General features: G+C 34.7%; 2 protein-coding genes across 2 annotated transcripts; both read right to left on the bottom strand.

Moving 5' to 3' along the window:
• Positions 1–282: 282 nt before the first annotated feature.
• On the bottom strand, positions 283–1,230 carry LOC308430777 (olfactory receptor 7G2-like; the record flags this gene model as incomplete). The annotated part of the gene is made up of 1 exon (XM_080930065.1): positions 283–1,230. One exon carries the CDS (start codon positions 1,228–1,230, stop codon positions 283–285), a length of 948 nt encoding a protein of 315 aa, XP_080786191.1.
• A 12,892-nt stretch (positions 1,231–14,122) lies between these two features.
• LOC308430774 (olfactory receptor 7G2-like) lies at positions 14,123–15,088 on the bottom strand (the record flags this gene model as incomplete). Its single annotated transcript, XM_080930062.1, has 1 exon — positions 14,123–15,088. The coding sequence occupies one exon, from the start codon at positions 15,086–15,088 to the stop codon at positions 14,123–14,125; it is 966 nt and encodes a 321-aa protein (XP_080786188.1).
• Between the last annotated feature and the right edge of the window lie 12,823 nt (positions 15,089–27,911).

The following is a 27,911-nucleotide window of genomic DNA, read 5'->3' as shown; positions in this document are numbered from 1 at the left end:
AACAAAAGACATAATTTACATTTGAGACCACATACTTAATTTCATCTTCTGAATGTAGACTTTTTCTCATTAATTATGTAAGTCATAACCAATTCTTATATTAGAAAGGCAAATGTTCATTGGGACAGAAAATTCTAGAAAATAAAATAAAAGCAAGACAAAGGAAAAACCAAGTTAATTTAACTGAGTCATTTTATTAGAAGAAATAAAAGGCATTTTATTTCAACATAAATCTATAACTTAGACTTACTATAAACACCCAATCAAAAGGGTCATCACACATCACAGAAGGGAATCTGTCCTGCCAAAAGCCTTCTTCAGAGCCTCTTTCATGTCACTGTTCCTCAAACTATAGACAAAGGGATTCATCATTGGAGGAATTATTGAATACATCACTGAAGCCATAGCAATCTTCTTTGGAGAATCAATTACTGCTGAGGTAATGTATACACCAGATCCTGTCCCATAGAACAATGAAACTACTGACAAATGAGATCCACAGGTAGAAAAGGCTTTGTTCTTTCCTTTTGCTGATGGCATTTTCAATACTGTAGAAATAATGTGAACATAAGAGAAAATTATTCCAAACAGAGGAACACATACAAATATAAAAGCTGCAACAAATATCAGAATGTTGTTGATGAGGCTGTCAGAACAGGCCAGCTTGAGTATTTGTGCAATTTCACAGAAGAAGTGGAGGATTTCCAGGTCTGTGCAGAAGGACAGGTGCAGCACCATCAGACTGTGCAGCAGACCATTTACAATGCTAATGAATAAAGTGATAAGAACCAGGATAACACAGAAGCGGGGGTTCATGAGGACTGTGTATCTTAGTGGATAACAAATGGCTATGTAACGGTCATAGGCCATTACTCCTAGTAGAAGACACTCAAAAATGGTACAAACTGCCACAAAGCATCCCTGACTGAGGCAGCCAGCAAAACTGATCCTCTGATCCTGTGTTTGTATATTCGCCAACATCTTTGGGACAGTAATGCTGACTACACACATATCATTAAAAGACAAATGACAGAGAAAGAAGTACATTGGCGTGTGTAGATGGGGGTCACAGTTGATGGCCAACATTATGAGAAGGTTTCCAGAAATGGTGATCAAGTATATTCCTAGAAAAATACCAAAGATGAATGGCTGCAGCTCTGTATCATCTGAGAAGCCACGTAGAAAGATGTTTAAAACAACTGATGTGTTTTCAACTTCCATGCTACCCATGAATCTGAAGGAAAGGGGACAAAAAATTATTGGAATGCAGGAATGAAGAGTATCACTCTAAATTTAGATTTGTAAGAAATCAAACTTATATTTGCCTTAGTCTTTCCAACTTAGCCCTTTATTCCAATTAGAAATGGAATGTGATAAAATTATTTAGAAGGTAACACCATCTAGTTCATGCCACCTAGCAACGGCTACCTAGTAATTAATATCCTTAGTGAACTTCATTCTACCCTCCCAATATCAATGCAAGACGTATAACACAAGCTTGAATAAATACAAAACATCATTGTATTTGAGAAGGGTAATTTTTCCTCTAAATAAAATTTTACCTACCTTTTCAACAGAATAAGAATAAAAGAATGATTCAAATTAAGCTTCAGCAGAAAGTTTCATGGTAATTAATTCTGTCCTGAGTTAATAATAGAAAGACAAAGTGTGGAATTTGTTTCTAATTGTCGCATGCATGCTTTTCTGATTCCCCATGTAGAAAACCTAAACATCCCTCCTTTATTTCTAAAAATTAGTATTGTGGTCTGTATTTGTTAAATATCCTTCAGAGTGATATAAATAGCTCACCTGTATGTTTTAAAAGAAATCTCTCTTAGAAATATAAAGGGACAACAGGAAAGAAAAAGTTTCGGTTAAAAATGAATTATCTCTAAACTGAGTACAAGATATTTCAAAATTTTTGAAATGCTGTTGAGTAGGTCACAAGCTGGATGCTTTATCTCTTAATCTCAGGAGACTTAATTTTCAATGATCCTCATTATACCAACTACATGTTTATTATTCTAAGCCCATGAGTTCAAATCCTTAAAGACCACTACTAGGAATAGTGAATAATTTTGAATCGATCCTCTTATGCTGGAGAACAGTTTAAAACAACTGAGTTTCCTCACACACTTTGCAGTATTCCATACATAAAGTATAACACTGATCACATAAACTTCATACATTCTTTTTAAGGTTCTTTACAAACTAACGGTACTTTATCTTTCCCATGGATCTAATTCTCTTTTTATGTATATGTTCTGTTTATATGTACACAGTTGTAGTTGTCCAAGTTTTTGATTATCATAAAAATTCAACTTATCTTGCCTGTGCATTATTTCTGTTGACTAAATCTTAAATTTTGTTCCTTCTCTGCTGCATATTTATTTTCTGTTTAAGATAACTCCTGATAATGTTAAAGACAGTGTTAAAATACTATCACCACACACACTGATTTTGTGAAACATCAATAGTTTCACAATTACTTTTCTTAAAAAATGAAGACAATTTGTTTAGTTAGGGTTTTGTTTACTATTGAATTTTTGATTTTTTTAAAATTTTATTAAGTGTTTTTTTTTTTTGCCAGTTGGTTTGTTTAAAGCTGAATATTATTCAGAGAATTATAAGGCATTATAAACCAACCATACAAACCAGCCTTATAACTCATCACTACAAGCAGGCTTTCTGTAATGGAGAAAGAGAATTAAACAATCCACAGTTCAGGCTTGTTCTTATTGAGCTACATTTTTAAGACTTGTGATGCATCTCCCTCCCCTCCCATCACTTCTCCACCCATATATGTGTAGAATTTTAGATGTTTCTGCTATTATGTTTCTTTATGTACCTCAAATGCCTCTTACTTTTAGCCATCTATTTCTGTATTTCTTCATGCATTTTTTCCCTCCGAATGATTATTTGGTCCTCTGTATCTAGTCAGTCCAGCCTCTTTCTTCCTCTTGTATCAATGTATTTTCTCATTCTAAGGACATTTTTCTCTACCTAGTTCCTTACTTTATTTTTGACTTTTATGCTTGTACTGATTTACAATGCTAATAAAAGACTTAATAGCTAACATACATTTAAAAATGAAATACATATCATCTTATGGATTACCACATTTAAGAATGATTTTTTTCTTGCTCTATTAACTTGTAAATTTCCTAATTTTATTTAGTAATAGCTAAGTAGTATTCCATTGTGCTGATGTGGATTATTTTCTTTCTCCATTCGCCCAATGAGCGATGTCTAGTTTGTCTCAATTTTCTGGATATTATGAATATGCAAACAATAAGCATGGTTGAGCAAGTGCCAATGTACAGTGTTTGGATATATGCCCCAAAGTCTATGCCTAGCTTCTTAAAGAATCACCACAATGATTTCCATAGAAGTATTACAGGATTGTATTTACAACAGCAGTGAATCAGTGTGTATCTTGCTCTACATACTTACCAGCATGAGAGATCATTCATTTTATTGATCTTAGGCTTGCAGTATGCTCTAGATAAAACCTAAAAGTAGTTTTGATTAGAAGTTTGATTATGTTGAACATTACTGTGTTACTCAGCCATTTATGTTTAATCCTATAAAGAATCTCCTCCTTTTCTGTATCTTACTTATAAATTATTTTTGTTTTTGTTTTGTTTTTTTGATGTACAGCTGTTTTAGGTCTTTACATATTTACATGTATTTCCAACTTTATCATCACCTCTCTGCCTACCTACATCAGACCTTCTAATCCAAACCCACACTGCCCAACAATGCTTATCGAAGCCTGTTTCACTGAGACCATCACTGTTAAGCCCCTCCCAATACTTACACAATGGAAACATTCAGGAACCAAAGCTATTCATATGGCTATAAGCTGAAGAAAGTACACAATCAACAAAAGCCAGGGCAAAATGATGACTTCAAATTATAACTGCCCTACTACAGGAAACCCTGGTTGTCCTAAAACAATTGAAATTCAAGATAATGACCATAAATCAAATCTTATAAAAAATGATAGAGGCATTAAAGAGGAAATATTTAATTCTCTTAAAGAAATGTCCTGCCAAGGCTCGATTCCCAAGTGTAGAGGAATTTCAAGGTGGGAAGGCAGAAGGAGGTGGGTGTATGGATGGAGGAGTACCTCATAAAACCAGGAAGAGGAGGCTGAGATAGGAATTTTATGGAAAGGAAAATGAAAAGGGGGATAACATTTGAAGTATAAGATAGAAAGAAGCCAGACCTGGAACAGTTTCATCAGGGACAGTGGTCCACGTGCTTGGGAGCTCAGAAGAGCTGCAACAGTGCTCTCCATCTTATGTGGAAGGGTGAGTCAACTTCCTCTGCCCACATTCTACACCTGAAAAAACACTGAGAACTCTTGGGGCACAGGCAGAGGTATTTCCTGGGAGTGCTCATTTCTGGACCAAGGCCAGACTAGGTCCAAGGCCAGACCTGGCCCAGAAACATCACAACTGAGCTCTGTCATCAGAATTCACAATCTACCCTGAGAGGGGAACAATCATCCTCTGGATATCATGGGCCCATAGACCAACAAGAGAGACAAGCACCAGTAAGAGACAACAAGGTCACCTAGTTTCACCTATAAGATAGCAAAAGGCAAGTGCAAGACTATAAGAAAGGGAACCCAAGACAATCTGGCAAAGTCAGAACCCAGTTATCCCACCACCACAAAGAGTGGATATCCCAACTCACCAGAAAAACTTAAAATCATACTTCATGATGATGATGGATATCTTTGAGAACTGCATAAATAACACACTTAAAGAATTACAGGAACAATAGGAGAATACAAGAAAACAAGTTAAATCCCTTAAGGGGAAACACAAAATTCACTTAGCTATAGGAAAGCACAAACAACCAGGTGAGGAAACTTAAAACAGACATAGAAACAATAAAGAAAAAACTAAAGAAGAAAACACTGAAAGTGGAAAACCTAGGCAAGTCATCAGGAGTCATAAATGTTAACATCACCAAAAGAATACATGAGATGGAGAAGAGAATCTCAGGAACAGAAGATAACATAGAAATCATTGACAAAACAGTCAAATAAAATGAAAAATCAAGAACATTCTAAGCCAAAACACCCAGGAAATCCAGGATACTATGAGAAGACCAAATCTAAAGATATTAGGTAAAGAAGAGGGCAAAGGATATCAACAGAAAGGCAAAGTAAATATCTTAAACTACATTATAAAAGAAAACTTCCATAACCTAAAATATAGAAGACCATAATCATACAAGAAGCCTAGACTATACTAGAAAAGAAATTCTTCCCAACACATAATCGTCAAAACAACAAATGCTCAAAACAAAGAAAGAATACTAAAACCAGTAAGAAAAAAAGGATAGGTAATATATAGAGGGAGATGAATAAGAATTACAACCGTCTTTTCCACAGAGACTATGAACACTGGACTGACATCATGAGGATCCTAAGAAAAAACTAATTTCAGCCCAGGTTACTATAACCAGAAAAACTCTCAATCAACATAGATAGAGAAACCAAAATGTTTCAGGACAAAAAAAAAAGAACACAATAGCTGTCCACAAATTCAGCCCTATAAAAATAATACATGAAAAAAACACCACAAAGAGGGAAACTTCACCCTAGAAAAATCAAGTAACTAATCCTCTTGCAACAAACACCAAAGAAGAAAATCACAGAAACAACTCTATCTATAAAAACAAAAATAGCAGGAAACATTTCTTAATATTCCTTGATATCCCTTGACATCAATGGACTCAATTATCCAATAAAAAAACATAGACTATCAGACTGGATATGCAAAAAGGATCCAGCCTTTGCTGCATACAGGAAATTCATGTCAGCAACAAAGACAGGCACTACCTCAGAGTAAAAGGTTGGAAATTGTTTCCAAGCAAATGATCCCAAAAAACATGTTGGAGTAGCAATCCTAATATCAAATAAAATTGATTTTCAACCAAAAGTCATAAAAAAGACAAGGAAAGAAACTTTTTACTTATCAAAGAAAAAATCTATCAAGATGTACTCTCAATCCTGAATATCTATGCTCCAAATACAAGAGCATCCACATTCATAAAATAATCTCCTCTAAAGCGCAGAACATATATTACATCACACACAATAATTGTGGGAGACTTCAATACCTCACTCAAATCAATTGACAATTCATGGATGCAGAAACTGAACAGAGACCCAGTAAAACTAACAGAAATTATGAACTAAATGGATTTAACAGATGTCTATTGAATATTTCATCCAAAAAAACAATATAACTTCTCAGGACCTCAGGCACCTTCTTTAAAACTGACCATATAATCAGTCACAAAACAGACCTCAACAGATCCTAGAAGATTGAAATGATTCCATGCACTTTATCAGACCTCCATGGACTAAGGCTGGTCTTCAACAACAACAAGAACAACAACAAAGAGCCCACCTATTATGGAACCTAAACCATGCTCAATGAAAGCTTGATCAAGGAAGAAATAAAGAAAGAAATCAAAGAGTTTTTAGAATTTAACAAAAATGAAGGAACAACAGACCCTAACTTATGGGGTACAAAAAAATCAGTGCTAAGAGAAAAACTCATAGCACTGAATTCCTCCAAAGAGAGACTGGAGAGAGCATATACTAACAACTTGACAGCACACTTGAAATGTCTAGAACGAACAAAAGAATATACACCTAAGAGGAGTAGATAGCATGAAATAATAAAACCCAGAGCAGAAATTAAGCAAATAAAGACAAAAATAATTATACAAAGAATCTAGAAAACCAAGAGGTAGTTCTTTGAGAAAATCAACAAGATTGATAAGCCCTCAGCCAGACTAACAGAGGGTGCTGAGAGAGAATCCAAATTGACAAAATCAAAAAAGAAAGGGGAGACATGACAACAGAAACTCAGGAAATTCAAGAAATCATCAGATCCTATTAAAAAGTCTATACTTAACAAAAATACAAGATCTAGAGGAAATGCACAATTTTCTAGACAGATACCCGTTACCAAAATTAAATCAGGGTCAAATGAACCATCTAAGCAACCCCATAACCTCCAAAAAAAATAGATACAGTCATCAAAAACCTCCCAACCAAAAAAAAAAAAAAAAAAAAAAAAAAAAAAAACCAAAAAAAGATGCCCAGGAAACGATGGGTTAATGCATATTTCTATCAGACGTTCATAGAAGAACTAATACCAATACTCCCCAAACTATTCCACAAAATAGAAAAAGGAACACTACCCAACTCATTCTTTGAAGCCGCAATTAAACTCATTCCTAAATCACACAAAGATTCAAAAAAAAAAAAAAAAAAAAAGAACTTTAGATCAATTTATCTCATGAATATTGATGCAAAAATACTCAATAAAATTCTAGGTAACCAAGAACACTTCAAAGTGATCATTCACAATGATCAAGTGGGCTTCATTCCAGGAATGCAAGGATGATTCAATATAAGGAAATCTATCAATATAAAAATATAAAAAGGTCATCCACCATATAAGAAAAACTCAAAGGAAAAAAAATTCATGATCATCTCTGTAGATGCTGAGAAAGCATTTGACAAATTAACAATACCCCTTCATGTTAATAGTCTTGGAAAGATCAGGTATTCAAGGCACATACTTAAACATAGTAAAAGCAATATACAGCAAAACAGTACCCAGAATCAAACTAAATGGTGAGAAACTTGAAACAATCCCACTAAAATCAGGCAGTATACAAAGCTGTCCACTCCCTTTCTACCTATTCAATATAGTACTTGAAGTACAGGCCAGAGCAATAAGACAACAACAAAAAATGTCAAAGGAATACAAATTGGAATGTAAGAAGTCAAAATATCACTATTTGTAGATGTTATGATAGTAAATTTAAGTGACCCTAAAAATTTCACAAGGGAAAATTTACATCTGATAAACACCTTCAGCAAAGTGATTAGATATAAAACTAATTCAAGCATATCAGTAGCTTTCTCTACTCAAAGGACAAACAGGCTGAGCAAGAAATTAGGGAATCGACACCCTTTACATTAATCACAAAGAATATAAATACCTTTGTGTGACCCTACCCAAGCAAGTGGAGGATCTGTAAGACAAAATTTTCAAATCTCTGAAGAAGAAAATTGAAGAAAACCTAAGAAGATGGAACAAACTCCCATGCTCATGGATTGGAAAGATCAACATTGTAAAAAATGTCCATCTTGCCTAAGGCAATCTACAAATTCAATGCAATCCCCATCAAAATTCTAACTCAATTCTTCATAGAGTTAGAAAGAGCAATTTGCAAATTATTTGAAATAATCAAAAACCCAGAAAAACAGAAACTATTCTCAACAAAAAAAAAAAAAAAAAAAAAAAAAAAAAACTTCTGGCACAAACTGCCTGTTATTAGTACAGATATAGGCAGGTAGACCAATAAAGTAAAATCAAACACCAATAAATGAACCCACACACCTATGGTCACTTGATCTTTGACAAAGGAGCTACAACATTCAATGGAAAAGGAAAGCCACTTCAACAAATGGTGTTGGTTCAGCTGATGGTAACTATGCAAAAGAATGCCAATCAATCCTTTCGTATCTCCTCATACAAAGCTCAAATCCAAGTGGATCAAAGACCTCCACATAAAACCAGGTTCACTGAAACTAATAGAACAGAAAGTGGGGAAGAGCTTAGAACACATAGGCAGGGGGGAAATTTTACTGAACAGAACACCTGTGGTTTATGTTCTAAGGTCAAGAAAGGACAAATATACATATATTCACAAAACAAGAAGACTTTGACTATTTCCATGTTGCGTTTTGTTTTGCATGTACTTTACGCTTATTGCAACTAGTACGTTTTCAATGCATACTGTCAAGCCCTTGAAAAAAATCAAGTACTGACTAAAAAACATATTCACATGGTTTTATGTAAAATTTATTTTAATGTCTGAAAAAACAGTACTGACAAAAATGTATAATTTTAAGCAAAAAATGTTTAAAATCTTTACATTTATCTTTGTTTTGCAAAATAAAGTCGTTTAAAAAAAAAAAAAGAAAGGACAAATGTGATCTCATGAAACTAAAAGCATCTATAAAGACAATGACACTATCAAAAGGACAAAATGGCAACCAACAGGTTGGAAAAGGATTTTTAACAATCCTACATCTGATAGAGAGATATAATCCAATATATACAAAAAACTCAATAAGTTATAACCTAGAGAATCAAAGAATCCTATTTAAAATGGAGTATAGAGACTTCTCAATGGAGGAATATTGAATGGCTGAGAAGAACCTAAAGAAATGGTCGACATCCCTAGTCATTAGATAAATGCAAATTAAAACAGCCCTAAGATTTCACCTCACACCAGTCAGAATGCCTAAGGTTAAAAACTCGGGTGACAGCAGATGCTGGCAAGGATGAAGAGAAAGAGGAACACTCCTCCACTGTTGGTGAGAATGTAAACTGGTGCAACCACTCTGAAAATCAGTCTGGCAGTTCCTCAGAAAATCAGACATAGTCTTACCTGAGGACCCAGCTATACCACTCCTAGCATATACCCAAAAGTTGCTCCAAAATCTAACAAGGAAACATGCTCAACAATGTTTATAGCAGCCTTATTTTTAATAGCCAGAAGCTGGAAAGAACCTAGATGTCCTTTAACAGAGAAATGTATTCATAAATTATGGTACGTATACACAATGGAATACTACTCAGCTATTAAAACAATGAGTTCTTTAAATTCTTAGGCAAATGGATAGAACTTGAAGCTATCATCCTGAGTTAGGTAACACAGTCACAAAAGAAAACTCAAGGTTTATATTCACTTATAAGCAGATACTAGCTCCTCCTAAAAGGGGGGTGGGGATAAAAGCTTAAAGTACCCAATAAACCATCCACAAAACTTATGAAGCTCAAAAAGAAGGAAGACCAGAATGTAGGTGCCTCGGTCCTTTTTAGAAGGGAGAACAAAACAGGGGAGGAAATACAACATCAAATAGAGGAGTAGGGATTGAAGAAAAAAAATCTACAAGACTGCCACACCTGGTATGCAGTCACCAAACCCAAGCACTATTGCTGATGCCAAGAATTGTTACTGGCAGGAACCAGATATGGATGTCTCCTCAGAGGCTCTCCCAGAATCATACACATACAGATGAGGGTGATTGCAGCTAAACATCAGACTGAACATGGCAACCCCAATGAAAGAGTTAGATAAAAGACTGAAATAGCTGAAAGTTTACACCCTCATGGGAAGAACAACAACATCATCAGCCAAGGCACTGAGTTAAAGAGAGTGACTGAGAAATGAAGCACCTTCATTGAATCAAGTTTAGGGGGAGGAGGGAGGGGAGTGGGGGGATGGTATAACATTTGAATGTAAATAAAGAGAATATTCAATAAAATTGAAAAAATAAAAAATAAAATCATCCTAATCCAAAGAAAAGTTCAAATATGTTGCAACCTGAAGATTTTGAATGGGAAGACTGTGCATGTCTTTGAAAGCCCAGATTTCAATAAACTCTAGATATGAGACCTAAAACTGCAGGTTTGAGGTTTTGTTCCTCTTGGTTTCAGTCTAGTATTAACCCAATTTTTTTCTTTCCATATCCATATCTTCCTTCCTTTTGAATGCATATATTTATACTATGGAATGTGTGACTTCTAAAAGTGCAAACCGATGTTGGCAGGTTGTAGTATTTTAAGTTATGGTAGCTATTTAGGCTACTTACTCTGCTCGGTCCCCCTAAGCAGCCTACAATGGGTTTAGAAGGTGTAGGTTTCCGTGTTGTTAGTTTTTGTTCCTTTGTGGAGTGAAAATACCAAAGGGCCACTGGTTTGAATAAGTAATCACTTCTTCAGCCATCTCCTGGGCAAAATATTTTATTAAAACTTGATAATAATGCGACCTTCGTTGTAACCATTTAATTTACTATTATTGAATAACATATGCTATAATTAAATAAAAATGCTTCTAATGGCAGTGTAATAAAAAGTGTAATATGTGTGTGTATGTGAGTGTGTGTGTGTGTGTGTGAAGAAATACAGGAAAATATAATAAAACAGGCGATGTAAATAATAATATTAGAGACTGGAAATGGACATAGAAGCAATAAAGCAATAAATAAAAACATAAATTTAGTGAATAAAAGAGATGAAACACCTATAAAAGAGAAAAGGAACAAAATATGGAAACATCAAAAAGAGAATACAAAGACATAAGAGAGAATTTCAGGTATTTAAGATACAATATGAAATATTGATATACCACTCAAAGAAAATGTTATTCTAAAACTTTCTGTCATAAATTATTCATAAAATCTGGGATAACATGTAAAAACCCAAAACAAGGATAAGAGAAATAAAAAAGAATGTCAAGTTACAGCTCCATGGCCCATAAAATATTCTCAACAAAAACATAGAAGAAAACTTTCACAACCTAAAGGAAGAGATCCCTATAAACATACAAGAAGAAGAAGCTTACAGAACACGAATTAGGCTGGACTAAAAAAAAAAAAAAAATCACCCTGGGCATAATAATTAAATACAAAATCTACAACACAAAAGACGAATATTTAAATTAGCAAGGAGAAAATACCAGGGTTGGATACAAAAGAAGATATCAGAATTACTAGATGCTGAGAAAGCACTTGACAAATTTCACACACCTTTATGTTAAAAGTCTTGGAAAGAGCAGGAATCGAAGGCCCATATGTAAACATAGTAAAAGCTAAATATAACAAGCCAATATCCAATATCAAACAAGATAGTGGGAAACTTAAAACAATCCCACTAAAATTTGGGACCAGACAGGCTGCCAACTCTGCCCCTACCCATTCAATATAGTACTGGAGGTCATGGCCAGAACAATTAGACAACAAAATAAAAATAAAAAATAAAGAAATACAAATCAAAAAGGAAGAAGTTAAAATATCACTATTTGCAGATGACATATTATACTTAAGTGACTCCAAATATTTCACCAGAGAACTCTTACAGCTGATAAACAACTTCATCAAAGCATCTGGATATAAAATTAATGCAAAAAAAAAAAAATTGAGTAGCTTTTCTCTACTCAAAGAACAAACATGATGAGAAAGAAATTAGGGAAAGGATACCCTTCACAATAGTCACAAAAAATATGAAATTCCTTGGTTGACTCTAACTAAGCAAGTGAACAACTTGCATGAGAAGTACTTCAAATCTTTGAAGAAGGAAACAGAAGAAGATCTCAGATGGAAAGATCCCCCATGCTCATGGACTGGAAAGAGCAATATTGTAAAAATGGTCATCTTACCCAAAACATTGTACAGATTCAATGCAATCCCCAAAAAAGTTTGAAATCAATTATACATACAGTTGGAAAGAGAAATTTGCAAATTTATCTGGAATAACAAAAACCTGGAATAACAAAATCTATTCTCAACAACAAGAAAATTTCTCTAGGAATCACTATCCCTGACCTCAAGCTATATTGGGAAACAATTATATTAAAAACCACATAATACCAGAACAGAGATAGGCCGGTTGACCAATGGAACAGAATAGAAGGTCCAGAAAAGAACTCTCACTCATATGGTCATTTGATCTTTGACAAAGGAGCTGAAAACATTCAATGAAAAAAGGACAGACTTTTCAACAAATGGTGTTGGTTCAACTGGTAGTCAGCATACAGAAGAATGAAAATATGTCCTTTTTTATCTCCTTGTACAAAGCTAGAGTGCAAGTGGATCAAAGATCTCCACATAGTACCCTGAAACTATTAGAAGAGAACGTGGGGGAAAACGTAGAACACATAGGCACTGGGGAATATATCCTAAACAGAACAGCAATGGCTTATGTTCTAAGATCAAGAAATGATAAGTGGGACTTAATGAGATTGCAAAGTTTCTGTAAGGCTAAAGACACTGTTACAAAATCAAAATAGAAGCCAGCCAACTGAGAAATAATCTTTACCAGTTCCACAGCTAATAGAGGTCTTATATCCAATAAATACAAAGAACTCAAGGACTTAGACTCCAGAAAATCAAAGAATCTCATTAAAAATTGAGTACCAAGCTAAACAGAACATTCTTGCCTTAGGAATATTGAATGGCTGAGAGGCACTTAAGGAAATGCTCAACATCTTTAGTCATCAGGGAAGTGCAAGTCAAAATGACCCTGAAATTCCATCTCACACCAGTCAGAATGGCTAAAATCAAAAATTTAGATGATAGCGGATGCTGGCAAGAATGTGGAGAAAGAGGGACACTCCTGTTAGTGGGGTGGTATGCTGGTACAACGACTCTAGAAATAAGTCTCATGATTCCTCAGAAAATTGGACACAGTATGACCTGAAGACCCAGTTATTCCACTTCTTGGCATATACCCAAAACACACATGTTCCACCATGCCTATAGAAGCCTTATTTATAATAGAAAGAAGCTTATAAGAACCCATATGGCAGATGTCCTTCTGTAGATGAATAGAAACAGATATTGTGGTACATTTACACACTGGAGTACCACTCAGCTATTAGAAACAATCACTTTATGAGATTTCTAGGCAAACACATGGATCTAGAAAATATCATCCTGAGTGAAGTAACCCAGTCACAAGAGATCAGACATAATATGCAGTCACTGATAATTGGTTACTGGTTACTGGCCCCAGAATGCTCTGAATACCCAAAAACACTCACAGACCATATGAAACTAAAAAAAAAAAAAAAAAAAAAAAAAAAAAAAATGCCAAAAAGTGGAAGTCTCCATCCTTCTTAGGAAAAAAAGATTGTTTAGCACCCTTTCAGAGTGTGTTAAACATAGACCTTAAATCATTAATAATTCAAGGGCTAAGAATGTAGCCTCTGGGCAATTCTTGGTTTCTAAAAACATTATGATTAATCTTTACACACCAAGAAAATTTTACTATTTCCATGTTACTTTTTATTTTACATGTACTTTATTTTCATTGTAACTAGTAAGATTTCAATGCATACTATCAAACCTTTAAAAAAACAATTACTAACAAAAATATAATTATATAGTTTTATGCAAAAATGCTTTTAAAAAACATTACATTTATTTCTGATTTTTAAAATAAAGTTGTTTATAAAAATCAATGAGTAAGAAAAGAAGAAATTTAATTTAAAATGAAATGATGTATCATAGAGGAAATAATATCCTCCTAAAGAGTTTCTTCAAGGCTTCTTTCATGTCTCTGTTCCTCAGACTATAAATAAAGGGATTTATCATTTGAGGGACTACTGAATATAGCACTGAAGCCACAGCACTCTTTCTGGATGATTCTGTAACTGTTGAGCTAATGTAGACGCCAAAACCAGTTCCATAAAATAAGAAAACAACTGACAGGTGAGACCCACAGGTGGAAAATGCTTTATATCTTCCTTCTGATGATGACATTCTCAAAACACTGGTTGCAATTTGACTATAAGACAAAATGATGCCAGAAAGAGGAACACCACCAAATATGCAAGATGAGATATATATGAGTATGTTGTCAATAGCAGTGTTAGAACAGGCAAGCTTAGTAATCTGTGTAAGTTCACAGAAGAAATGTGGTATTATGAGCTCTGCACAGAAAGACAGATGTAATACCATCAGACCATTCACCAGGGCATTTACCATGCTCCCCATTATAGAAAATGCTACCATGAGGATACAAAGACAGGGTTTCATTATGACTCTATACCTAAGTGGATGGCAAATAGCAACATAGCGGTCATATGCCATTGCTGCAAGAAGACAATTCTCCATGCCAACAGACATCAAGACAAAGCAGACCTGAGTCAGACATCCTCCATAAGTGATGTTCTGGTTTTCTGTTTGTATATTTGCAAGCATCTTTGGGATTGTGCATGTGACTAAAAAAATGTCATTAAAAGAAAGACCAGAGAGAAAAAAGTACATGGGTGTGTGGAGATGGGAGTCCATGCTTGTGGCCAGAATTATCATCAGGTTTCCTAGAATTGTTACAAGGTACATAAAAAGAAATGAACCGAAGATGATGAGTTGCAGCTTGGTATCATCTGTGAGTCCCAGAAGAATGAAGCCTGACACAACTGTTTGGTTTACAGATTTCATGTTCATGGTGAATCTGATGGAAAACATGAAGTGGAAAGAGAAAAGAAGGACATGAACATCGTCAATATCATAATGTCATTAGACAACTACCTGTCTAGACATCATGATTTTGAACTATAACTTCCATAACCATAAAAATATCAATTTCTTACATTAAGTATCCAACTTTGTATTCTGTAGCATTTATTATAGCTCACAAATATTTGGCTGAACATGAGTACAAGTATATTATTAAATAAAGGCAGATAGCAATACAAGCACAGGGACTAACATTCTAACAATTAGAGTTGGTAGAAGTGCCATCTTGGCACATAGGTACATCTGTAATCATAGCCTAAGAAGACAAGATAGGAGAAGGCAGTGTAAGTTAGCCATCAAGACTAACCATATGATGGACTCTGGAATTAAGGTGTCCTGCCTCAATGCATAAGGTAGTGAATAACTAAGGATGGTTCTTTGCTTAAATGTACTTATACATGTACATGATTTTGTGTGCACACAGACACACATAAACACATACACAGATACACACATACACAAACTCACAGACACACATACACACACTCCTACACACACACAGACACACCCAGATACATACAGACACAGAGGGGGGCAGAGGGGAGGGGAGGGGAGAGGGAGAGAGAGAGAGAGAAAGACCATTTAATGATTGGTTTAAAGGGAACTGAAAAGGTGCGTCATCTTAAGATCGATACTAAGAATACATGTTAAAAATATTCATGGAAAGTTATTATTGGAAAGAAAAAGAGGGGGTTCAGATCTTCATATTTTGCTTGTGAGCAAATTTAGATTAAATTAGTAATGTCCAGGCCAGCAACAAACTCTTGTTTTAAAAAACAAAGTGAAGTGAGAAAAAATCTAAATGTTAAGTGTGCATAACTTAAGAGAGTATAAAAGTTTAGTTTCCAATATTTATGCCATGTGGCTTACAACAGGTTAAAAACACAATTCAACTATGTCTGGCCTCAGAGAGCACTTACAATCACACTTGTACACACACACACACACACACACACACACACACACAGTATACAGAGGGTAGGTGAAGAATGTAATCATGAGAAATTTTACTCTGCTATAAACATTAAAACAGTTCTTGGAGGGTCACAAGGTTAAAATTTCACTATGAGAGTGGACACTGACTAGCAAGGCTGCCTAGAAAAAGGTGAGCTGAGCTTACCTGAGGTGGGTCAATTTATAGCCTGTGGGGTGTTATATACAGGGATGCAGGTTTCCTAACTTATCATCAGTATATAAATGATCCTTTTGGTGATACACCTGATATGAGTCTTCCTTTGCTATAACCCCTCATTTATACTTATTTAATTAACTTTAAAAAACCCAAATTAGACTTAAATGTAATCATTAATTTTGTCTGTTGTACGTTTCCCTGTCTGAGATAAGTGTTTGTTGTTTGTAGTTTGCATGAAGTTTATAGGAAACTTCATCCAAGTGTCATCACATTTGAGAAGGGGCAAATCTCTGCTCAGAAAGAAATGGGACCTGTTATTGATGAAATTATTAGAGAAGCTCAGTAAGAGCCAGTATCAGTATCATTACAAACACAGGTATCAGTACAAAGAAATGAGGAAAGACCACTCCCAGAAGCAGTATGAGGGTGTGGAAATTTTTGTTTCTCTTTATCTTCCTAATAACTGATAGAATTGCTTCCCAAAATGATTTCAAGTGAAATCACCCATCCTAATTGCCACAGCCTTTTCAAAGATCCTTTTATCTACATAGATTAAAAAAAAACAATGTTAATATATTACCTAGATCTTGGGATTGGATGATTTTTCTCAGAAAATTTAAACAGAATATCAGAGTCAGGAGGATTTTTGTGGGAGAAAAATCTGGCACTGATTCCTACAATGGGCAGGAATGTTGTTAGGTCATATCCAAAATCATGCAGTCTTTCAACTTAGGTGGTTCAATAATGAAAGCTTCTCATTAGAGCAATGGTTTCTCCTAGTATTCTCCTGGGAGTACACGTCCTTAAAGACTATCTCTGTAGAACAGAGGAGTCTCTCACAACAGATCCCATGATACTTCAGGTCTAGAGTATACATGCTGGTAATTTCCATTGTTTATTTTCTCCATTGTTTTAGCTCACACCCAACAAGGTCCCTGAATGAAAACATAACAAAACACATATAAAAGCAGACCCCAGTAACAACAACAAGAAAAACAAAATGTGTAACAAAAATCCCAATACACAACTTCTGCAATAAATACTAGTGTTCTTGTAAAAAAAACAAAGACAAACTATGACAGAAAGTATGATGAAAATTGCAATCATAAACATATGTCTTGCAAATTGTGATATATTGTAACTACAAATATTTAGAAAATATTGTATAATATAAATAATGGGTGATGCCTTTTATTATGTGTCATTGTTTTTATGTTTTATAGCTCAAAAATAAATTTCTGTTCTGTGCAAAAATAACTGAGTGCAATTTGGTTTAGTTATTCTAAGATATAGACACATACACACACACACACACAGAGAGAGAGAGAGAGAGAGAGAGAGAGAGAGAGAGAGAGAGAGAGAGAGAGAGAGATTTTCATGGGTTCAAATGGGTTCAAAACTACAAAACACTGGTAGGCTCTATCATGTACAAAAATATGATAATCATTCACTCCTTAAAAGAAGGTGTACATAAACAATAACTTACCAAAGAGATTTAAAGGCCCATAAACTGATGTCTGATCAGTGATTGGCTATAGAGACTATAGTCCTATGCAGATAACCAAAACTTTACTGAAGTTCCATTGGCTGTGTGAAGACTGGAAGACAATTTCATAGCTTTTCTCCCTATCTTGTGGCTCTTACTTTCTTTCCATAGTCTTCTTCAGAGCTTATCTTTCCTTCTACAGATCTAAACACCAAACTAACACTTATACTCAGCACTTTAAACATCTGTGTGTTTGTGTATTACCTGTTATTTATCTCACATATTTCCTGATGAAAGCTGAGAATAGCACAAAATATAGATTTAAAAATAACTTGGATAACAAAATACATCTTTATACAATGAGAGTTTAGACAAGTGCTTATTTTTTAAACTTGATTTTAAAAAACAAAGGTAAAAGAAAAAATTTTAAACATTCTTGCATAAATGTATACAAATACAATTGTGTCAGTGCTTGGCTTTTTTTTTTTCTTTTTTCTTTTTTTTAAGGTTTGATACTCTTGATTAAGGTCTTACTAGTTACAATGAGCAAAAAGTATATGTAAAACAGGAGGTAACCCAGAATTAGACAAGCACTTTTTAAAGGCTTATCTATAGTCTTGTTAACTGACTGGCCATGTGTGACATGATGCTCAATACTGAGCCTACAGACCTTCTTCCCTCACTCCCACCACATCAAATCCACAGGTCTGTAGTAAAACACCTTTGTCATCCTTACCTCCTCCCTGCTCTGATCTTCTATGGATCCCAAATATTTTCCCAAGCATCCACTCCTATCCCTAATCTGCTTCTGCAAGGGCAGCAAGTAGTCTGATGATTAATCCTCATCTATCTTCTGCTTCTTCAGAACCAATCTGCCAGGTTCATACCCAGATCTGTAGCAGAACATCTGTTGCTGTCTCACTTTCCTCTCCAAACATAATCCAATGTATCACCAAGATCTTCAGCAACCTCCCTTTGCCCAACTCATTGTATTACCGCAGTCTCCAACACTAATATTCTCTAACAATTGGAGAATATTATATACTAGACAGAACATACCCATAACATACTCTAAAATCAGAATCCAAGCAAAAAATTTTCACCCAACAGAGGCAAAGCCAGGTGTGGTTGCCCAGACTTATAAATATCCCATTCCCAGTAGCATAGACTTGAGCATAAAAAGACAATAACAGGACAATAAATGTCCACTAAAAACTAGAAATGCAATACTCTAACACAGCTTCACTCCAAGTAAGATGAATTTAAATCAAACCTTATAAAGATGATAGAAATCTTTAAAGAGGAAACAAATGAATCCTTTAAAGACATACAGGAAATCACAATTAAACAGGTGAAAGAAATAAATAAAACTGTGAAAGGCTGGAAAATAGATATAGAAGCAATAAAGAAAACACAACTTAGGAAATCCTAGAGATGAAAAACATAGAAGAATTCAGGAGCAACAAATGCAATCATCACCAGCAGAATACAGGAGATGGAACAGAGTATCTAGGAAATCTGAAATACCATGAAAAGACCCAACCTAAGAATAACACGAACAAAATAAGGTGACAAGCAGCAGTTCTTAGGTCGAGAAAATACCCTGAACAAAATCATAGAAGAAAATGTTTCCAACCTAATGAAAGAAGTGCCTAAAACATAAAACAAACATATAGAACACCAATTACACTGAACCCAAAAAATCCTCACAGCAAATAATAATCAGAAAAAAAATCTACAAATCAAGAAAAAAATATTAAATGTGGCAGGTAACATACAAAGGCAAACCTATCAGAATTACACTGGTCATCACAACAGTCTCTAAAAGCTAGAAGGACCTATTCAGATATCTTGAAACCTCTAAAAACTTCACAAGTCCAACCTAGAGTGCTATAGCCAGCAAAACTCTAAATCACCATAAAGGGAAAAATCAAAATATTTCAAGAAGAAACATATTCAAACAATATCTATCAACAAGTCCAGCACTACAGAAAAACTAGAATAAAAGCTCCAACTGAAGAAGAATAACTACATTCTAGAAAAAATAAACAGAAAATAATTACATATCTGTAAAGACAAGGGAAAGATACACACACACACATATACACACATACACACAAACACACAAACACATGCACACACAAACACACTAATGACACCAACATCAAAATAACAGAAAATATATAATTCACTGGTCATTAATCTCTCACAACATAAGTGATTTGGTTCCCCCAAAAAAGAAACAGGTTAACAGAATAAATGCAAATATAGGTTCCATCACTTTGGTGCATACAAGAAACACAGTTCAGCAACAAGATAGACATTATATCAGATTTAAAGGTTAGAAAAATATTGCAAGAAAACAGACACAAGAAGCAAGTTGTAAGGATCATTCTAATGTTAAACAAAATGAACTTCATACTCGTCAAAGGAAAACTCCACCAAGGTAATGTCTCAGTTCTGACTATATGCCAAATGCAAGAACACTCACATTCATAAAAGAAACACCACTAAAGCTTAAAGTATACATCAACACACATAAGTAAGTAGTTAGAAACATCAATAACCTACTTTCACCAACAAATAAGTCATTAATACAGAAACTAAACAAAGAATTATTGAAACTAAAACATATTATTGACCAAATGTACCTATAGGGTATCGAGAGCATACTTCATTGAAATACAAAAGAATATACCTTCTTCCCAGCTCCTCATAGAAACTGCTTAAAAATTGATCATATACTAGGTCACAAAGTGAGCCTGAACAGATACAAGAAAATTGAAATAACTTTTTATATTTTATCTAAACTCCACAGATTAAAGCTTGATTTCAACAATAGGAACAACAGAAGTCCGACAAACACATGGAAAGTGAACTACTTTTTACTCAATGACAACTGGGTAAAAGGGGGGGGGAGAAAAAATTAAATTTATTCTAGAATTCATTATTATTGAAGGTAGAAGTTACTCAAACTTAGGTGGCAAAAGAGAACCAACTGTGTTTATTTTTTATATTTTATTTATTAACATTTCAAATATTACCCCATTTCCTGGTTTCCCCTCTGAAACCCCCTATCCTATGAGAATCCTATGCTTCTATGAAGGTGAACCCTCTTCTGCTGACCCACTACCAACTAACTGCCCTTGGCATATACACTGTGGAATCCAGCCTTCACAAGACCAAGGGACTCTCTTCCTGCTGTTACCATACTACACCATCCTTTGCTATAGATGAAGCTGGAGCCATGGGTCCCACCATGTCTACTCATTGACTGGTGAATTAGTTTCTGGAATCTCATAGCAAGGGAGAGGGTAACTGGTTGGTTGATATTGTTGTTCTTCCTGTGGGGTTGCAAACGCCTTCAGCCCCTTCAGTCTTTTATCTAACTCCTCCATTTGGGTTGCCATCCTCAGTACAATGGTTGGGTTTGAGCATCCTCCAGTGTATTTGACAGGCTTGGAAAGAGCCTCTACAGAGATAGTTATATCAAGCTCCTTTCAGAAAGCACTTCTTGGCATCCTAAATAATGTCTGGGTTTGGTGTATCTATATGGGATGTATCCCCAAGTGGAGCAGTTTTCGGTTGGCCTTTTCTTCTATCTCTGCTCAAAAGTTTGTCTCTGTATTTTCTTTAGACAGGAGAAATTCTGGATTAAAAATTTGGAGGTAAGAAGTTGGTCACATGCCCCAACCAGGAACCTTGACAAACCTCTAGATATGGTCTCCACAGGTTGGGCATTATAGCTAATCTAATCCATTCTGGGTCCTAGAAAACTCTTGCTTTTCTGGCATCTAGGACTTGTTGCCTAGATTTTACCATCCTAAACTGTGAAACACCTTTGTTAAAATTTCTGACCTTCAGTATATCTTCCCCATCTCCTCACATACCTGATCCTGCCACCTTTTTTCCCTATGCCCTTCACCCATATTTCTCCCAAGTTCCTCCCATGAGTATTTTGCTTCCCCTTCTAAAAAAAAATGAAGCATTCACGTTCATACTTTAACTTCCTTCTTCTTGAGCTTCATATGGTCTGTAAACTGTATCTTGGATATTCTGAGCTTTGGGGTTAATATAATGTGTCAGTGAATGCACGCCATGTATGTTGTTTTGTGACTGGGTTACCTCACTCAGGATGATATTTTCTAGTTCCATCCATTTTTCTAGTCACAAAACTGCAGACATAATATGCAGTCACTGATAATTCGATACTAACCTCAGAAAGCTCTGAATACCCCAGAAACAACTCGCAGGCCATATGAAGCTCAAGAATAACAAAGGCCAATTAGTGAAAGCCTCAGTCCTTCTTAGGAAAAAAAAATAAGTATATAGCACCTTCTCAGAGTGTGGTAAGCCTAGACTTTAAATCACTAATAACCCAAGAGCTAGAAATATAGCCTTGTGGCAATTTTTTTTGCATTCAAGAATCATTATGTTTAATCTATACACACCAAGAAAACTCTGACTGTTTTTATGTTACGTTCTGTTCTACATGTACTTTATGCTTATAGTAACTAGTGGGATTTGAATGCATGCTATTTAATCTCTAAAAGAATTGCCAAAATGCTTTAAAAAATCTGTACATGTATCTCTCTTCTTTAAATAAAGTTGTAAAAATAATAAGTATATCCTGTAGTCATTATTTTTTGTACTTGAATATTACTACATTATATAAATGTACAGTATTTTCTGTATCCATTACTCTGTTGAAAGATATTTGGATTGTTTCCAGCTTCTGGATGTTATACAGCAGGCTGCTCTTAACATAGTGGAGCATGTGTCTTTGTTATGTTTTGGAGCATTTTTTGAGTATATGCTCAGAGGGATATAACTGCGACCTTGGGTCGTATTATGTCCAGTTTTCTAAGGAATCACCAGACTAATTTTCAGAGTGTTTGTACCAGCTTGCAATCTCACCAACAATTGAAGGATGTTCCTTTTACTCCACATCCTTGCCAGCTTCTGCTGTCACCTGAGATTTTTATTAGCCATTCAGATTAGTATAAATTGGAATCCCAAGGTTTTTTTTTTTTTTTTTTTTTTTGATTGGAATTTTCCAGATGACTAGACATGTTGAAAATATTTTAGGTGTTTCATTGACCTTTAATATTTTTAACATAGCCATACTCTGTGTTACCCTTTACTTCTTTTTTGTTCTGTTTTGGGTTTTTGGTTTTTTTGTTTTGTTTTGTTTTGTTTTGTTTTGGTTTTGGTTTTTTTTTTTTTTTTTTTTTTGGTTGTTTGTTTTCTTTGTTCATTTGTTTTCGAGACTTTTTATTGGATAGATATTTACATTTCAAATGTTATCCCCATTCCTGGTGTCCACTTTACCCATCCTCCCTTCCTCTACATCTATTAGGGTGCTCCTCCTCCCACCCATTCAGTCCCAACTCAACAACCTGGGATTCCCCTCCACTGAGAAGTCAAGACTTCACAGGACCAAGGGCTTCTCCTTCTATTCATGCCAGAACACCCTATGCTACATATGTGGCTGGAGCCATTGTTTTCTCTCCCCCTTTGGTTGATGCTTTAGTCTCTGGGATATCTGGGGTGTCTGGTTGGTTGCTATTGTTGTTCTTTATATGGAATTACAAGCTACTTCTGATCCTTCAGACTTTTCACTAACTCTTTATTTGGGTCCACATGCTCAGTCGGGTGGTTAGTTGCATGCATCTGTATTTGTATTTGTCAGGCTCTGGCTAATATGACCTCTAAGGTGATATCTATATCAACTCCTGTCAGCAAGCACTTTTTGGTATCTGCAATAGTGACTAGTTTTGGTCGCTGCCTATGGGATGGATTTCCAGGTAGGGCAGACGCTATATAGCCTTTCCTTCAGCCTCTACTCCACTATTTGTTACTCTATTTCCTCCCATGAGAATTTGTTCCCTATTCTAAGAAGGAATGAAGTATCTACATTTCTGTCTTACTTCTGGAGGTTCATATGGTCTGTGAATTATATCTCGGGTATACTGAGCTTTTAGGCTAGTATCCTGTGAATTATGAATATACATTATGTGTGTTCTTTTGTGATTGGGTTAACACACTTAGGATAATATTTTCTAATTAGCCTAAGAATTTAATGACTCTTTTTTTATTAGCTGAGTAGTACTTTATTGTGAAAATGTACTCCATTTTCTCTATCCATTGGTAAGGCGTTTGCACAATCTATAGGTTGCCATTTTGTCCTTTTGACAGTGTCCTTTGCCTCAGAATCTTTGCAAATTTTTGAGGTTCCACTTGCTGATACTTGATCTTAAAGAATAAGCCACTGGTGTTCTGTTCAGGAAAATTTCCCATGTGCCAATGTGTTTGAGACTCTTCTCCACTTTATCTCATTGATTTCAGTGTATTTGGTTTTGTGTGGAGGTCTTTGATCCACTTAGAATTGAGCTTTGGATTGATTGACATTCTTCTACATGCTGACTGCCAGTAGAACCAGCACCAATTGTTAAAAATGCTGTCTTTTTTCCCACTGGATTGTTTTAGCTCCTTTGTCAAAGATCAAGTGACCATAGGTTGTGGGTTCACTTCTGAGTTTTCAATTCTGTTCCATTGTTCTACCTGCCTGTCTCTGTACCAATACCATGAAGTTTTAATCACTATTACCCTGTATTACAACTTGAAGTCAGGGATGATGATTTTCCCAGAAATTTTTATTTGTTGGAAATACTTTTTGCTATCCACGGTTGTTTTATTCCTAATAAATTTGCAAATTGCCTTTTCTAACTATGAAAAATTGTGTTGGAATTTTGATGGGGATTGCATTAAATCTGTAGGCTGCATGCAGCAATATAACCACTTTCACTATATTAAGCCTGCCAATAATGAGCATGGGAGATCTTTCCATCTTGTAAGATCTTCTTCAGTTTCTTTCTTTAGAGACTTGAAGGTCTTGTCATACACATCTTCCATTTGCTTGGTTAGAGTCACAGCCAGGTGTTTTATATTATTTGTGACTATTGGAAAGAGTGTTCTTTTCCTGCTTTCTTTCTCAGTCTGTTCATCCTTTGAGTACAGAAAATATACTGATTTGTTTCAGTTAATTTTATATTCATCCACTTTGCTGAAGTTGTTTTTCAGGTTTAGGAGCTCTCTGGTAACATTTTTGGGGTCACTTAAATATACTATCATGCCATCTGCAAATTAGTGATATTTTACTTGTCTCACTTTCTCTTCTATTTTATTGTGTTGAGGTCCTATATCCACTTGGACTGACTTTTTGCAAGGTAGATTTATTTTCATTTTTTTCTACATTTTTAAACTACCAGTTGTACCAGGAACATTCATTGAAGACTTCTCCATTTTACATTACATGATTTTGAATTCTTTGTCTAAGATCAAGGGTCCATAAGTATGAGGTCTTATTTCTGGATCTTCAGTTCTATGCCATTGGTGGATCTCTCTTTCTCTGTATTAATCCCATGTTTTGTTTTGCTTTTTATCACTATTGCTTATTAATACAGCTTAAGGGTCAGTTCCCCTAGGAGTTCTCTTACTGTAAAGAATTTTTTTACTATCCAGGAATTTGCTTTTTTCCATATGTTTGAAGATTGCTTTTTCCTTGTTTATAAGTACTGTGTTGGAATCAATGATGAGGATTGTGTTGAATATTTAGAGTGGTTTTGGTAAGATGGCTGTTTTTACTATGTAAATCCTACCAGTCCCTGAAGACAAATCTTTTCATCTTCTGGGATTTTCATACATTTTTTCAGAGACTTGAAGTTCTTGTCATGCAGAATTTTTACTTGACTGGTAAACATGTCATTTCCCTAATTTCTTTCTGAGCCTTTTTATCATTTATATAAAGGAAGGCTACAAATTTGTTTGAGTTAATTTTATATCCAGCAATTTTGCTGAAGTTGTTTATCACCTGTAGAAGTTCTCTGGTAGATTTCTTGGGTCACTTATGTATGCCATCATATAACCTTTAAATAAAGATACTTTTATTTCTTCTCCAGTATGCATCCCTTTGATCTCATTTTGTTGTCTTATTGCTCTGGCTAAAACTTTATGTACTAATATTTAATAGATATGGAGAAGATTGGTTGTCTTGTCTTGTACCTGATTTTAGTGGGATTGCTTCAAGTATCTCTCCAGTTAATTTGATATTGGCTGATGGTTTGCTATATATTTCTTTTATTATGTTTATATAGGGCCTTGAATTAATGATCTTTCCAATACTTTTAATGTGAAGGGGTGTTGTATTTGTTTAAATGCTTTTTAGCATCCAATAAGATGATTATGTGTTTTTTTTCTTTGATATTTTTATATTGTGGATTGCATTAATTTTTGTGTATTGAATTATCCATGCATCCCTGGAATCCGAAGAATGCAGCCTTCTTGATTATGCTGAATGATAGATTGACGTGTTATTGGATTCAGTTTGTCAGATTATTTTTCTGGGAATATTTGCATCAATATTCATTAGCTAAATTGGTCAGAAGTTTCTTTCTTTATTGAATCTGTTTGTGGTTTAGGTATCAAAGAAACTGTGGCTTCATAGAATTAATCAGGTAGTGTATTTTGTCTATATATTGTAAGGAATAGTTGGAGAAGTGTTGTACTAGCTTTTTTTTTTTTTTTTTTTTTTTTTTTTTTTTTTTAAGGTTTAGAAACATTCTGCACTAAAGCCATCTGGCCCTGGGCTCTTTTCGTTTGGAAAGTTTTTAATGACTTCCTTTACTTTCTTAAAGGATATGGGACTGTTCAGATAGTTTACCTAATACTGGAGTACATGGTACCCAGCACATTTTATCTATTGGTCAAAAATGCATCCATTTTATCTAGATTTTCGAGTTTTGTTTAGTAAGGGCTTTTGTAATAAGATCTGTGGATTTTAATTTCCTCATTTCCTGTTGTTATATCTCCCTTTTGATTTTTTTATTTTGTTAATTTGGATATTGTCTCTGTGTCCTTGAGTTAGTTTGGGTAATGAATTACCTATCTTGCTAATTTCCACAATGAACAACATTTTGGTTTTGTTCATTCATCGTATTGTTCTCTTTCTTTCTAATCGGTTGGCTTCTTCCTAAGTTTGATAATTTTTTGCAATCTACTCATCTTGGGTGGGTTTTCTTCTTTGGGTTCTATGTCTTCATATGTGCTGTTAAGCTGCTAGTGTAGGATCTCTCCATTTTTCTTTCTCTACTTTCATTGTGTCTCATTCGTTTTGTATGCTCTGTCTTAATTTTCATCTAATTCTAAAAAATCTTTGATTTCTTTTGAATTGCCTCTCTGATCAAGTTATTATTGAGTATAAAGTGTCCAGTTTTCATGTGTATATAGGCGTTCTGTTGTTTTTGGATATTGAAGTCAAGCCCCAGTCCAAGGTGATCTGATAGGATGCATAGAATTCTTGTATCTGTTGAAGCTTGTTCTGTAAACAAATATATGGTCAGTTACAGAAAAGGTACCATGAGGTGCTGAGAAAAAGGTATATCCTTTTGTTTTAGAGTGAAATGTTCTATATATCTGCTAAATTGATTTGGTTCAAATATTCTATTGAGTTCACTTTGTCTCTGTTTAATTTCTGATTCAATAACCTGTTCATTGGTGAAAGTGGGGCATTAAAGTTTTTTACTTTTATGGTGTAAAGTTCAATGTGTACTTTGAGGTTTACTTAACTTACTTTTATGAATGTGAATACCCTTACATTTTTGGATGTAGATGTTTAGAATTGAGATTTCATCTCGTTGAGTGTTTTCTTTGATGAATATGAAGTATCCTTACCTATCTCTCTTAATAATTTTTAGTTGAAAGTATATTTTCTTAGATATTAGAATGACAACTTCCACTTGTTTCTTAGAAACATTTCCTTGGAAACATTTTTCCAGACTTTTATTAGGAGATACTTACTTTATCTGTCATTGAGGCATGCATAATTAATGCATCAAAATGCTGTATCCTGCTTGCATATCCATTCTACCGGCATGTCTTTTTACTAAAAAATTGGGTCCATTGATATTGAGAGATATTAAAGACATATGATTGTAGGTTCCTATTATTTTTTTTGGTGAGGTAGAATTGTGTGTGTGGATGTGGGTGTGTGTGTGTGTGTGTGTGTGTGTGTGTGTGTGTGTGTGTGTGTGTGTTGTAGCTACTCTTCTTTTGTTGGAATTTTTATCCTATAATCTTTGGTCATGCTGGATTAG

The sequence above is a fragment of the Micromys minutus genome, assembly GCF_963924665.1.
Source record: "Micromys minutus genome assembly, chromosome: 16".
NCBI lineage: Eukaryota > Metazoa > Chordata > Mammalia > Rodentia > Muridae > Micromys > Micromys minutus.
Note: the sequence above shows the minus strand (reverse complement) of the source record. Positions and strands in the feature narration are given on the sequence as shown.